We start from the raw sequence: 15,791 nt of genomic DNA, 5'->3' as shown, positions 1-15,791 counted from the left end.
GTTCTGCATGCAGCTGCACGTCCACGTAAATATTTTCAGTTGGGAGGGTGCTTTGGGAGAAAACACATGAGTAAAAACTTGTTCTCGAGCACCAAACGTAATGCACGGTGCTGTTTCGTGGCTCAGGATGGCTTGGCGAGGGTAATTCCCGCCTGTGAATTCCGAAACGAGTGTTGGTGAGAGCCTTCCAGCCATTTACGTAATAAAAAAAGCCATTCGACAATAGTAAATACGAAGAGGGATGGTAGATGGAACAGTGGAGGCGGCGGAGACTTGCTTTAACCCCACCCCCCGTGCCTTCCTCTGCTCATTTCCCCCATTGAGCACAGTGTAGCTCTGTTCTAGGTTTGGAGGTTAGCAGAGTCGAAAGGGGAAAAGACCAGATCTGATCCGAGCTTCGGTGGCCAGAGGAAGCATCCAACCCTTTCTGGTAAGCGTGGACCGGTCCTCCTCTTTCTTCGCCCTACTCTGCCGACGGATGTGCTCTGGCTTGTATTTCTCTTGGCGCATTCTCTGTAGCCGCCGTAGTTTTCTTCGTTGTGATCCGCCATCCCTTTCTGCTGGCTAATCTAGGTCTCCGTCTTACTCCGGTTGAGTTTTTTGTCGCGTGGACCAACTAGCTTAGCTAGGGTCCGTTCTATATGGTCGGCGTTGCATTTTTGGTGTAGTAGTCTTATCTTACTGGATGCATGAACTCACATGATTTGCATGATTGTGTAATGTGTGCAGATCAGGCGGCGGCGATGGCTAGGCCGCCGGGGACGCCGAAACGAGCAAGGTCAGGCAGCCGCTCTAGGGGGCATCCAAAGAAGAGGAGCAGGCGATGAGGAAGCAACGAGAGGGTTGTTAGCAATCAAGCAGGAGGGATCAAGCTTACAAATCCACATTCGCGACGGGGCCTTTCCTAGGGTTAGGAACCTTGTTTTACCATGCCATGGAGCCAACTGGCCTCGCCGGCTTGCTGACGAACCGATATGCTGGGCCGGTAGATAGGGTTTTCACAGCTGGCCTTATGGGTAGGGTTAACACTAGAACTAGGACATTACGAATGCCAGATGGTCAAGTCAGAACCATCACAGATGAAGATGCCGTGAGGATCTTGGGCGTACGTGGTCATGGTAGGATCGTGCAATTTGGAACGCCTATGTATAGATCTAGCCTGGTTAAGAGAATCAGGGGGATGCTAGGACTGGGAGGTAGAGGAGGCTTGAAGGTGTCAGACCTTGAGGAGGTCATTAGTAGACTTAACCCTTGTTGCATGAATGAGGCAGAGACTATAGCATTCATGGTTGCATCCACCCTGCTGGCTGTGTCCACTTTGTTGGGCCCAAGGCAATCAGGTGCTGCAATACCAGAAGAGATATTGCCCATTATACAAGATCGATGGGCTATAGGCGATTACAACATTGCACGATACTCTATGGACCTTATCATGATTTCTGCCGATAGATACCAAGAACACTTGGCAAATGGATCAGAGCTGCTTATGCTAGGTGGCCATTCGCTTTTCTTGCAGGCAAGTAAAATTATGTCATTTGGCATTTACATCGCTAGTTGTATTCATTGAGATGATTACTTAAGAAAAGAGTGACTAACACAATCCCGTTTCTTTTTATAGTATGTTCAGCTGGATTGGGTGGACTATGGGCCTGCAAGCTTGCGGTCAAATCTGTTGCCAAGAATTTGTGCCTACTCCAGTCCAATAGTGAGAAAGTTAATATAGCTAGAGAGAGAAAACCTAGGATATTACCCGGTAAATAAACTTGTACACTCATGCGCCATTAAATCTTACAAAAATATCTGCCAGACTTCGCAGACTTGCTGACATTGTTGGCAAAATGTAAAATGGTATTGCAGACCAGGCCTGAAGGGTACATGGTGCAACGAATATGGATGTGGCACCCTTTAATGGATGCAACGGCTAGTGCAGTAAGATATAAAAAAATTGGATACATTTTGACCGCATCGTGTATTTGACGATAAAAGAACTAAAATCGTGTATTGGCAAACTTTCAGTTGTTTGCAGGTGCACATGAAGATGCATTGGTTGAACTTGAAGATGGCGATGAACGCCTGGGCAGCAACATGATTGACAGAGTTGTTGAAAATGATGACAGAGCACAGGGAGAAGCCATGTTGAGTTGGCGGGAGGAAATCATGGTCTCTGGGACTGAAGTTGGTAATAACGAGACCGCAACAAATCAACCAGACAATTTGCAAATTGCTCTATGGAATCATGGTTACGTTGTTGAAGAGGTTGGGAGCGACTGCAGCGAACCAACAGGTTAGAAAAAGTATCAAAACAAATGCATGGTTGCTAGACTACATCATATGTGTGACGGAATGTAAATAAAGGACTGATGTACTAATGCATTTAATTTTTGCCTTCATTTACCTTTCCAGTTCCAGTGTATGACACATATGATGAGGCGGATGAGGAACCCAATGATAATCTTCAAGAACAGCCTGCCATGGTTGTTGTTAGCAGAGAGGAAGATGCGCAGAACCAGACCAATGCTTCAACAGCGCTACCTGAGGATGAAATGAGCTTCACATAGTCCAGGTCAAGAAGCCAACAAAATGGTATGTTCACATTATAAAGCTGGTGAATTCCACTTGCTGTCGATACTTGCATGAGATCCATCATAATGTAGGGATTTTGTAGACTGCAATGAATATAGTTCGGGATCTGAAATGGAAGGAGAAGTCAATCAGGTTGCAGTCATTCCGGAAGGTGATATATTATACTCAAGCTAACAAGCATCAATATGGATGTACTGCTTAAATTCGATGATGAACTTAGTCTGAATTACTGTTCTGCAGACACTCAATTAGGAGCCGTAAGGGAGCGTGAGCTACCATTTGTTATCAATGAAGGAGGATATGAAGCCCGAAGGCAGAGCCGCATGATGCAAATTCATGGAAAGGATCCGGGCAAAGCTATATTGGAGGAAGAGAGTGAATTTGAGTCTTCAGATAGTGATGAAGACGTGAAGACTCAGTATGAAAGCATAGGACAGAATGCTGCAAGGGTTTTGGAGCGGCAAGGTAAGTTTAGTCATATAAAAGAAATATGAACGCCATCTCGTGTCGGTAGAATATGATCTAACTAAAGTAAACATTTGTTTATATATTTGCAAAGAAACGAGGTAAGAAGGGAGGGGTGCAGCGGCCCCCAGTTATAAGCATACCAGGTAAATGACTGGTGTTTTGTGATAATTCATGTGTAATTTATAATATTCCAATTATTCACCAAGGAGAGGAACTAACCACATTTTAAACAATTGGCAGTGCCTCCTGGAATTGCCCCATTACAGCTAAATGCTATAAGGGAGGCAGAAGCGCCGACACAAGATACCAGTATCCCACTGATTGATTATGCAGGATCTGAAGCAGAGAGTAAGACGGTTTAATTTAGCTTCAAAATTACCTAAATTGTAATGCTCTAGATTGGATTAGGTAGTTAAAATGAATGTTGGTTTTGTTCAGATCCAACTGTCGAACCGGCAGGTGTATCCGCCGACACACAACATGAGACCCCAGTCACGCCTGCAGATGAAGTGATCGGTAGTGGAGTCCCTGATTCTGCTGAGTACGTGATACATCCAGATGAAAGGGGGGACAACAGCATACATGCTGGACTCATAACGAGGTTTCTGCAAGCATCAGCCGATATTGAAGGTTAGCCCAGTGTGTTCTTGACGAATGTACTTACTTATTTTTGCATGAGGAATGATGTAAGCATGGGTGGCTGACATATATGAAAAATTTAATTGTTCGAGCAGCTGAAGCTGTTTTAATGAGAATGGGTGTTCGCGATATGATGGATGCTGTGATGGAGGAAACTACACATGCCGTGGTAGCAACACCGTCAGTAGTTGCAGGTCTCCAGAAAATGAAAGCATGGATGCTTATGATGAGATGCTGGAAAGACACCATGACAGCCACATAGAGGCCGATGTTGCGCAAACGAAGGAAATGACAGCTGATGGGCTGTTTGCATCATCCGTACAAAATTTGTATGATGCGAATGGTTAGTTAAGCCGCCCTGCCAGTACTGAAATTTATAAAACATAGAGACTATAAGGTGCAGACATAATATATGTAATTGATGCAGAAATGGAGGTTCCATTCATCGACTTGGTGACAAGCGTTGCTGTACCTAATAATGAAGTCATTGATATGGCATCAGGTATGTGTGGAAAAATGGTGAAGTTCAGTAATTTTTTAAAAATTAATAGCACTCACATAGGTAAACTATCAGGTGTTGCAGTGCCGTTGATTGACCTCACCATAAGCAGTCCGGACACATCGGCCAACGCAAGGACAAACCAAATGGGTATGAATTCTAACTATGGTGTGTCAAATAAAAAAACCTTCAAAAGGTTAAGAATGTAGCTTTGTTCTTGCAGATCGGGCTCCAAGGGTGGATTACATGAAGACAAAATATGGCAGATATCCCCGATTGTGAAGGAGCTGACCGGGAAGGACAAGGAGACGATATGCCAGCAAATGGCACAACAGGTGAGTTAAAGGCAACGCGGGCTTAGCATTGAAAATTGATTATGTTTGGTGATACATAATAAAGATGTTGTTTAATTCTTCATAGGAAATAAGATCATATCAGACGTCCCTTGCATGAAGTTTCAGACAAATGTAGAAGGTGAGTGTTGTTCATTACCCAAAAAAGATCCATGAATTACTTTGGTCGGCTGACTGTGTTTACAAAACTGTAGGGATGGCATACGTTGGATCATCACCACCACATGGGTACAATGCCATGGCATCAGCAATGGTAACTGGAGGTGTGACTAATGGAGCAGGTGATGATACTGTCGATGTACATACATAACCGGTGTCAATTGTCATACTAGCTAAAATATAGATTTGGGGATGTCTGCGTGCGCAGGAATATCTGGGGAAGGCATCAGGAGGCGACAGAAGAGGACCGCAAACCGAGGAAGGCAGATACGGCAATAGAGGAGGAGGGTGGAGATATCTAACAGACGAACAGAATCAAACGAAGGGCTAGATGAAGGAGGTAATAATGATAACGAATCAGACCGGAATGAATGTGGAACTATGAATGCTTCCGTAATTGCTGGCAATAATTTAATGTCAGCAGTAAGAAATGATGAACATCATCAAGGTTTGTCAAGCTGAAAACTTGACTTAAAATGTTCAAAATTATTTAAGTGGGGAGTGACAATTTAGATTTGATGGATTTGTAGTGCGGTCCATACTGAAGCAGTGGCTGCTGGAAGGCGTGTTCTTCATGACAACACATGATATGACTTGCCAGGAACACAAGTGAGTAACAGAATCGGTGTTGACGATAAAAAAAATCAATCGTGCCTATCCTGATGCACTTCTTGTGTTTGTACCAAATAGCTAGGGCAGTCGGGGAAGCTTCAGAATCAGAGGGTACTACTGGAGGTGGTGGTGGTCGAGATCAAAATGAAGGTCAGTAAGATCAAACTTACAAACATTTGCGCCAGGAAATGTATGCAGATGCGTGAAAAAGTGTAGTAAATTAATTTGCAGGATCCAAACAAAATGAACTGGTTGCAACAGGAAGAGGTGTTCTCCATAGCAACACAGGATGTGTCTTCCCAGGGATAACAAGTGAGTTAAAAAATTAATTATTGGCGCTAACCTAAGTCGGTGCTGACATGTCTCATACACTCCTTGTAATTGCTCCAAACAGTGAGGGAACTCGGAGAAGGATCGGGAGCAGTTGCTAATTCTGCAGAAGATGGGCATGAAGGTGCGTAAGCTTAAAATTTGTTACATCATAACCTAACAACAGCCACGTGCATGTGACAAACTGTAGTACATGAATTTCCAGAACCGGATCCACCAGCGCAAGTGGCCATAGGCATAGGTGTACTTCATAGAAGCACGGAATATGCATTTCCAGGCATCACAAGTGAGTCGATGCAACCTACTAACATGAATAAAGATTCGGTGATCAATGTCATTACATGGCTAACTCATTTGTTGAATTTGCACATGCAGTCAGGGCCGTAGGAGAAAGCTCGGCAGTAGGGAATGTTGTTGGAACTGGTCCACATGGTGCAAACATAGAACCAACACTCAATCCAGGTTAGTTTACATATGGGTATAAAACATATATACATGTGTTAGTCTCAGCAGCATCATGAATGTGGATTGTGCCTGTAGGTATATTGGCTGGTCAAGAAAATGCTGTTCTACAGAGGGGTGTAGGAGTGGTGTCAGGACGTATGAATAGAAACCCAAGGTTGCATGTTGGCATGGTGAGGACCATAGTGAAGATGGAAATGTCTGACAAGGGAGACATATTCCCAGGAAAAGCTGGTCTGAAGCATGAGGAGCCCCTTGCAAGGAATGTTGTAGAATTTTGGGACAAAATGTGCAGAAGCAGCTCTAGGAATCGTAGCCGGTAAAGCAAAAGTTGAAATAAAATACAGTTGAAGATGAATATTTTGGTTTATGGGCTGACATGCATTGCGGCTTTGCGCTTTCTTAATTACAAGAAATGGTACAAACACATGGTGCCGTACCTGATAGTGATGTCAGGTGAGGACTTTGTGAACGAATTTGGTCCTGGTGGGAACATAACAACAATCGGTTGGACGGCTGTGTCAAGAATGCTTATGTACAAGGATGATCTTATGTACGGTGACTGGGAGATCAGATGGCGACATATCTTTGACTTGCGATTTGTGGTGAGTGATTACTTACATGACATCATGCAAACCTGCTCGAATTGATAGATTGCGGTGCTTCGAATAACTTGCTGCGTCTTCCGGCAGCTTGCTCTCATGTACAGGTCATATGATTTGGACTTCGAATTCATGAATATAATGATGAGTTATGAGGCACTCGGATATCGCCTGCAGTGGACAAAGAAGGTATCAACTTGCAATGCATATATATCTGATGATTTGTACTCAGTATATGAACCTAGATCATAATTAGCATGTGAGATGTGAAAAAACTTCATCTACTACTTTGAATATGCAGCTCATGCTACCAGTTCCAATGATGGATAGCTACTCCCTATATGTGGTGGACGTCGAGGAGAGGACATTGTTGGTCATGGACCCCTATGAGACTTCAGAGCCAATAGCAGAGATGCAGTACAAGCATGAAGACAATGCACACTTCATTCTAGCAGGACTTCGGCGATGCATACATGAGAATATCCCTGTTTGGTACATCCCTGCTCAGGGCTGGACAATCAACTACAATGTGAACATGCACGAAAGCTAAGAGATGTATGGTGAAAATGCAACCATTATGAATGTAGATATTTATATACTGTCAGCATTTCACATTCTGATTCAGTTGATGTGATGATGGTAAATGCAGAGAGGACAGCTGGCTGCAGATTGTAAACTACACCAGGAATTACACTGGCCTGTATCTTCAGAATGTGCTAACCCCGGTGAGAATTATACCATGAGACAATATTCAAACTTTTGTTCAACTGTCTGAACAGCTATTCAAGCCTGTCTAATTGTCATGTTCATTATTTGCAGGCGCGCCTTAATTGCTTGCGGCAGTCAATTGCGTATGAAGTTATTTCCATGAGGGGGAACATGGCAGAGCTCCCAGATTTCATGCTTGATGAAGTCCTGCCGTTCTAGACAACTAGAGGGTGCGAGTATTTATTTTGGACTAGTATTTGCGCGACGGGTCAGAATCTTGTTTGAATATGAGGACAACCACGAATGTTAGTTGCCATCCCACATGTATGTGGCGTGGTAATGGTTCCAACGGTTATCCGGCCGATGAAACCTGACGACATGTTGGCGCCAAGAATGGTTGCAATTTAGCTTGCACCCCCCTCGTGAGAGGTGTGTGAGTGATTGTGACCACTTGCTGGCTGCCATGTCTAAGTTCGTACCAGAGTGATTGTGGATCACGTATGTAGGATGGTCGTTTGTGTACTAGCCGGTACTAGAAGAGTAAAGACATCATGGCGCCGAGAATTGGCTCAATTTAGCTTGCTCCCCCGTTCAAGAGGTGTGTAAGTGATTGTGGTCACTGTCTGCATGCCATGTACTAGTTGAATACAAACTTGTCTGTGAGATTTATGTAAGAAGACAGTCATGTAGAACCTGATTATTATGTGAGACATAAGTGGACTACAACAAATTAAGTGTGAACCTTACAATTGTGTGCTAGCAGGTCTGTGATGTTTGGCATGTGGGTAAAATGATTATGTAGTAGCCTGTGCAATTGATGAATTATGATGTTGCAATCATATGGCATACTGCCTAGCATAGCGTGACTATATCATGGCGTAAAATGGCATGGGAGATGGTGGGCGGAATTTTGCAATTAAAGGGAAAATAGAGAATAAGCTTTCGATTCACTGTAGATTGGGAATTTTACAAGTGTTACTATCACATGCCACTTGTTAATTTGGATAGGGATTTCGTTAGCAAAATGGGATAACTAGAAAAATAAGTAGATTGAACAAGGCATCTCCTGGGATATGTGACTTGAATTGTCGCCCAGTGCTTCATGCATACATGTAAGGGTGGTTAGATGGCCAATGGGTCCTTTGCACCCGTAAAAATTTGTTTGAAATGGCCAATTGATCCAAGTTGGTAATAACAGTCGAAATGGCAAACGGTCCCATGTATGTGGGAAGCTGCGCGTGGCATGCTCGCCTCATCTGAGTGCACATATTAGAACCAGGGTGGGTTGGGAGGGCACGCATGATGTGGATATGCGAAGTAAATGTAGCTGTGGATTTCTTCACACACAACATATCCACTCAAGTATCACATAAAAACTTTAGTAAATTGTCTGCATCACAATAAAGCGGTAAGGACTGGTAGAAAACATGACCTTGGTGCATACACTGGCTACGATGAATTAAGTAGACAGATGTCTAGGGTGTACATACACAGAAGAACATAAGGATAGCTCCATGCCAACCGTTAGAGTTTGCTGATTCAGTCTTCCTCAAATATAGAGTCCGATGGTGCAAGAAGGCGTCACAGAGCATCGCGTGCATGGGCCGAGAAATTGCCCTGCAACTTCATGCACTCATACAGCGTTTCCCGCTTCACCTTCGATATGTTGTGCTGTTTTATGGCACCGGGATATGGTGTGGTTAGGACAAAAAAATTGCAAATGGAGTCACAGAAATATGACTCAAAAGGTAATTTGGCTAGTTGACATAGATAACCAACCTTGGTGAGGGGCATCTTCAGCTTTTTCCCATCGAAATGGCAGGCTATATGGACGACGCAAGCTCCAGTCTCATTACTGATCATCACAAAACAAATTCCATAAGAAACCGCAGATGACATTTGACATAATGATGGAAGCAAATTGCGGATAGAAAACACATTACCGAGAAAAAATGCTATCAGCAAGTGCGGGGAACATGAATTTCCATCCATCTTTCCTCATAGGCCAGCCCAGCATAATACTCATTTAAGCAAATAAACAAGGCATCATGTAGCTTCCAAGCTGTAATCTCATCTCTCTGCTGAGTGGTCAAGGGTTGGCTTCTCTTGCTGTACATTGGATCAATTACAAACATGAGGCGGGCTACCATGTCCCAGAAAACTACAATCCATCCTTCAGGCCGTGGAACGGGGGTGAAGAACCGCATATAAGAAATGAAGCAACATGTGACCAACTAGTGGGCATATGATAAGAGAAAAATCAAATGGCCGATGCTAGTTCACTCACTTACCAGCTGAGCTGATGTGATGTCATATTTGAGTGAGTCGGCACACAATGCTTTCTGTATTGACACTGTATGTAGGAAATCATGATCCGATAGTACAAGCGTCTCCATTTAGTCAAATCCATCAGTCGGTGATTGCATGACCATACTGTATATTAAAGAACAACATGCAGAAAATTTCGATAGCTATGTAAGACTGACCGAGAATTCTGGTTCAATTGGGTGCCTCCAAGTTAAGTATGGTGAGTGTTTATCCGCTTCCTGGTCAGACTGACAATACCTTCTGATAATGACTGACATCACCTCATGGTCGATAAGCTCATCTTCAACCAGCTGGCATTTCAACGCTGAACCCGTTATTCATAAGAACCTCGGATTCTCATGAAAAAAAAAATTCCTGGATATATATACAATGGAGTGTCAGCCTCATGGTGAATAGATGTCTATAGTTAAGAAACATGTAGCAGAAGAGTCTGCATTGAGATAGGCACCTGCATAATTCTTCTGTCGGTGCCGTAGCAAAGAACCCTTCCAATTGTTGGGACACATACGGCTGCGGTGGTAGCGGGACAGCACCCCTGATCCATGGGTCTGTCTGGAATCCAGATCTGAAGACATATTTTCTTCCAGGAAGTCCCTCTGCCTTTTGTCCAAACACCGTGGTGCTTCCATCATTCAAAAGGTCAATAAACAATTCACTGATAGCCTGCAGTGTCTGCCTTGCAAACTGAAAAATCTGAGATGTCATTTTTGCGAGTGCTCCTTCCTCATGTCGCGACCTCTTGTTCTGCTGACGGGGTGACTGGTCATCACCATGGAACCTCGGTTCAGAGTTGCCATCTGAAATTGGAGTTACAGTTAACATATATAATAAAAAATCGGCACATGGCAAATTCATTGCAATATGCAAGTAAACAAAAAGCAGGTAATTACAATGTTAACGGTTCGAGACCTTTGCAAGCAGACATATCGAGCCTGACACCTAGTATTTTCTGGCCAACCGGAGTCCTCAGTGTGTCAACTGGAAATGTATCTACTACTCTTGCCGGACAGTCAGTAAAACCTCTAGCAGTACAGCAGATGCACCTCTTGCTGATTGATGCCATTAGTTTGTCCACAAATTTGATCATGTCTGCCTGCATATTTGCGTGGGCGGTGTTGATTTCACACTGGCATTTGGCATTCTGCTCCTTCAATATAAAACTCAACTCATCCCTAACCTGCAGCTAACAAGTTAACCCACATACGGCATCAGATTCAGTAAAGATGGCGAGAGTAGCCCCAATTGCAATTGTTGGAAGTTAAAGAAAATACAAAAAATAGAAGAAACCGTAGCAGCGAAACCTACCAGACTGGGGTATCGGCTCCACATGTGCTCTATAAAGTCCATTGGTCCAAGCATACGTAGTGGTGTCTGAACATCCATTAGGTTCCCGGCAGCTGAAGATGCTACATGAGCTGAATCGTTCCTGTCATTGTTGAACTTGCCAACGTCTTCCTCCCTATTGCCGCCATCAACTGGTTGGTTGGATGTTCTCTCAGTGGAATCAGCAATGTTGCAACGAGCGTAGCATAGATCATTACCTTGACGAATCTGCCATGGATACATATGAAAAACATTTGTTATGATGAGGGAGAATCAATCATCACTGTCACCTAACAACAGTAAGATTACCATGCATTTCGAGTAGGATGTGGGGCCCTTCCCAATGTCAGTCGCCATTGTTATCATGTTCTTCATGCTGCTTTGGTCAAAGTCACTAATGCGAGGAAGGACATTATGGTTCTTATTGAAAATTCCAAGGTCAACATTGTCGAGGAAGAATATCTGCATATAAAGGTTGTTAATACGGCATCCATGTGAATGAGAAATGTATCACACAAAGCATTATAAAGGATCATATAAACCATGATGATGAGCCGGCTGTTGTGGCCTCAGCACAGATAGCAGACAAACCTGTAAAAACAAGTGGCAACCAACAAGATTGTTGTTCAAATTGTTGGCCATCATATCATTCTTAAGCCGCCGGACTGCCTCTAGCAAAAAGTCAAGTACAAACTCACACCAGTTGAATTGTGATATGTTCTTCGTATTTGCCAGCGCACCCCAGTAGTCTATGGTGCCATAATCATGTTTTGTTCTAGGTGCCAGAACATGGCCCATAACAAATATGACGAATGCAATCTGGAAGCAATCCTTCTTCATCTTGCTGGAAGCCTCGGAAATGTCACGAGAAGGAATTCCTCAGCCGCACGCAGGCTATGCACTCCCGTCCTGTCCATCCCTAGCGTCCTCTTTATGAATGTTACCGCTTCTGGCTTGATGAAGCCATCACGCCCTTTAACACTTCGGTGACCACACGGAATGCAAAAAACCTTGTGGATGTCTTCCGCAAAAAACTTTAGTACCTTGGTTTCTGACAGAACAATTGCTCGGCGCTCGACGCAGACCTTGCTCATAGTCCAGGCACTGAACTTAAGGTTGAGCTTCTGCAGCAAAGGTAGCTTTAGCATTCCACCAAACCCAATTTCAGTAATGAGCCACCTCTTGTAATCGTCAAATGTCTGGATCACTTCTACTGCTTTTCTGACTGATATTCGTGAAGTTGGAGCAGGAGGTGCCTGTTCATCATTGGCTTGCAATGGCTGCCTATTGGTGTTGTCATCATCTGCATCCCTAGAGGCTACGGTCCCATCACAACTACCAGCGTCAGACATGGTGCCTATAATTGAGAACACTTTGATTGTGAGTGAGCTTGAACTAATGTACCCTGATAAAAGAATGATGGAGTTTTTTGCTACAAGACATGGAGTAAAATCATCTGTACATGTGTTGCTCCCCATGCCTGACGAACTATGCTGAACTGAACATTAGTACTAGATAATCAAATTGCCTGGTGCCTCAAGTAGCTACTGTTGGGTTAAACAGGCGTATGACTGAACTTGCTTAATAAATACGGTGAAGACAATTATTACAACACAACTTAGGACTGGTCATTAGGATAAGTTGAATCAGATCCGGATACAGCACACAAGCAGTTTGACAGTAGCACGAATTTTGGGATTGAATGGTGCGACAGATCCATCTTTGCTGATCTAGCGCAAATTTGAATAGATAATGGGTGGATTGCTCGGGTCATATGCGTGGGACGAGGAGGGGCGTAGAAGGTTGGGTGAGGGGATTGAAAAAAATTTGCACTTACCTGTAGATCTCCCGCCGGAATGGGTTCGCCGTGGGCCAAATCGCCGACGACTTCGCTTGGGAGAGGAGCTTAAACCGGGGCAAGCGAAACAGAGGGGTGATATGGGGCTGTTGGGTGGGTGCAGGCTGGTGGTTGGAGATAAGGTCAGTAAATTTCTGGAACGGTGGGTAGGTGCAAGAATTTATTGCGTCCATCGGTCATGCCGGTGACAGCGGCATCCCGTTCTAATGTAGTTAATTAAGTAACCGATTTCCTCACAAAAAAATTACGCTTTATTGGCTATAGAACAAAGATCTAACATTAGTACTTCTGCCCAAAAATACGGTCGGGGCAAAAATAAATATCTGAACATAAATTGAGTACTAATTGCATGACACATATCGTAACAACAGTCTTCCAGAAGAACCCACTGACAAATCTCATTACCAACCACTCGGATACAAATGACACGCTTCCTGATTCTCATTACCAACCACTGGGATACAAAGGACACACAACTTGATTCTGATTACCAAGCACTGCGATACAAAAGACAGACTACCTAATTATTCCTTCTATTCTGTCAACAAGACCACCTTCTACCTGCTAAGGAGGGAGACTACTTTCAGCAACGCCAAGAAAATGAGGACACCAACAACCAGTATGGCAGCATCCAAGAACACAAGAACACGGAGCGCGGCGGCAGAAGAGCTTGCTTGATTAACCCTGAAGGCTTGGGCAACTGCTGGAACAGTGCGCTGCTGCTGGACAACACGGACTCTGTGGTTCAAAGAAGATCCAGCCTGGCTGCTTCCGTGTCCTAGCTGCTGTGTCGTCCCCAAATGGAAGCTTAACTCTGCAAGGTACTCCTCCTTGGTCCTCATGTAGTTGCAGATTCCAGCCTGCAACTCAAATCGGACAGTAAAACTCAATGTATTAGTCGATCTGACTGCAGACGAGTACTTAGATGAAGGAATGGCGAATGGATTGTACTCACGTCCTTGTTGACGCACTTGTAGAAACGAACGCCTGCATTCTGCCCCGCCCGAGTAATCCAGGTGAAGACCCGACCGCCGCACTCAGGGCAGCTGATTAGTGGCGGGAGTTGCTCGAACCCGCTTGAGGATGAGGACGCAGACATGCTACCCGCAAGGATTTGTGGCGCTCGTCTGGTTTAGTTCGCTCTCAATCTCTGACTGGGGGAGCAATGGGTGGACTGCTACATGAAGAAGGATGAGTGCGAGGAGGTGTGCTGGAGAAGATTGGTAGCTGCCTCCGGTGCTGCCATAAATGAGCAAATCGGCTCCTTTGGACCAGCTACCGTGACAAAACGGTTCCCCTCGTCCAACCCCGTCTGATCCGCCGCCCCACTGACTGACGGGGTTTCCTGTGCAGTGGGCCATTGCACATATGGAGTAATAATATATGTGGATATATACCTATTACTATACCAATTGCAGCACAAATCACGAGGGGAATAAATGGCACAGATAGCGGGATCCTGTGAGCTCGCACTCACATGAGTATTTTCGGAATCTGTCCCAGTATCCATTGCTCAGAGGTTACTAGCGGTTGCTACTTGCCAGTGGCTCCAACTTGTTTATGGATCGGAGCCTGCAAGTGAAGTGAGGAAAACGACAACTGAATTTCTTCAATGACAACAAGATGATACGGAGAGAGAAAAGATTGTGAATTCAACGTTATTCCTTTGGTAGAGCGGCTTCGAACATCTTGGGCACAACGGCTTAGAGCATCTCCAGCTGTTCGGCCCCCCAAAGGCGTTTTAGGCAAAAAAAATAGCGTCACTTGGGGGCCTGCCGGTGATAATTTGGAGAGGGGGGGATGATTCCTAGCCCGAGACAGCATCGACATCGGCGATTTTTCTCTAAAAGCCAAAATTCGACGAAGTTAAGTAAATTTGGACGAAATATAGGCGATTTCATTAATATTGGGCAAATTTTTACATAGATAAAAAATAAAAAAACTACTCCTAATTCATGCCGAGGAGTTTGTAGAACGCCGTGTAGTCGCCGCCGCCGCCTTATCGTCATCGTCGTCGCTCAGCGGCCCGTCCTTCGGGGCGCCGTCCTTGTTACAGCCCTGCCCTGGGTCGCTATTGTGGACCGGCTGGCTCGGTGCAGCGACCTCGTCGTCGCTGTCAGAGAGCACGACGACGCCGCCCTCATCGTGGCACGCGGCGCCGCGCAGCGATCTCCTCCAGAGCGCGGTGCTGGCAATCCATCTCCTCCCACACGTAGTCTTGGCGCGACCATAGGAGGCTGCTCTCCAGGTTGGCGGCCATGGCCTCGTGCTCCTTCTTCACGGGGAGGAGCTTCGCCGGCTCCTTTTTCGGCTTGACCATGCGGGGGGGGGGGGGGGGAGGGGTGTGGCCGCCATCGTTGATGACGAGGGCGCCGCTGCGGGTGCGCCGACGGAGTGGCATCTCTTGCGGCTCGGGCTTGACGGGGAGGAGTGGCGCCGACCCGGAGGAGCGGGAGACCGAGGACGACGAGGGTGGCGTGTCCATGCGCCTCGACATGCAGGAGCTTCCTCGGCGGCGAGAGAAGGAGGGCGCCAGGTACTCAAGCGGCGGCTCGTCGCCGCCCTCGATGTGCGCGAGCACGGCGAAGAGGGTCTGCCCCAACACCCCCACCATAGACAGCGGCCCCCGGTGCCGGGGCGCTGTTGGTGGACACCAGCTGCTCGGCGTGGCACTGCTCGAAGTACGCGGTCCAGAGCGGCTGGTTGTCAGCCGCGTACCACGGCTGTTGGCGCGCCTGCTCCGGCATGTTCGCCCGGATTGCCGCGATGTCGGCGACGCGGTCCGCACCGGAGGGCACCGGAGGCATGGGGACGCCGCCCGTGCTTAGCCGCCATGTGCCGAGCACGCGCATGTCGGGCGACATCGG

At 45.7% G+C, this 15,791-nt stretch overlaps 1 protein-coding gene and 1 pseudogene across 1 annotated transcript; both read right to left on the bottom strand.

Moving 5' to 3' along the window:
- Positions 1–9,811: 9,811 nt before the first annotated feature.
- On the bottom strand, positions 9,812–11,432 carry LOC147975112 (uncharacterized). Its single transcript, XM_087520277.1, has 5 exons — positions 11,376–11,432; positions 11,049–11,294; positions 10,653–10,920; positions 10,192–10,540; positions 9,812–9,848 (listed from the first exon to the last, which is right to left on the bottom strand). Exons 1-5 carry the CDS (start codon positions 11,430–11,432, stop codon positions 9,812–9,814), a joined length of 957 nt encoding a protein of 318 aa, XP_087376403.1.
- Positions 11,433–11,598: 166 nt separating this feature from the next.
- On the bottom strand, positions 11,599–12,418 carry LOC147975111 (uncharacterized; annotated as a pseudogene).
- Between the last annotated feature and the right edge of the window lie 3,373 nt (positions 12,419–15,791).

This window comes from Triticum urartu, chromosome 4A (genome assembly GCF_056163025.1).
Source record: "Triticum urartu cultivar PI428250 chromosome 4A, HENAU_Tu73, whole genome shotgun sequence".
Classification (NCBI taxonomy): Eukaryota; Viridiplantae; Streptophyta; class Magnoliopsida; order Poales; family Poaceae; genus Triticum; species Triticum urartu.
This window is presented reverse-complemented; position numbering and strand designations above follow the sequence as displayed.

Coding starts and splice junctions, on each gene's coding strand:
- LOC147975112 (XM_087520277.1), bottom strand. CDS start 11,432: ATGATAACAATGGCGACTGACATTGGGAAGGGCCCCACATCCTACTCG. Junction 11,295..11,375: donor CATCCTACTCGAAATGCATG/GTAATCTTACTG, acceptor TATCCATGGCAG/ATTCGTCAAGGTAATGATCT. Junction 9,849..10,191: donor CCGACAGAAGAATTATGCAG/GTGCCTATCTCA, acceptor TTTAATATACAG/TATGGTCATGCAATCACCGA.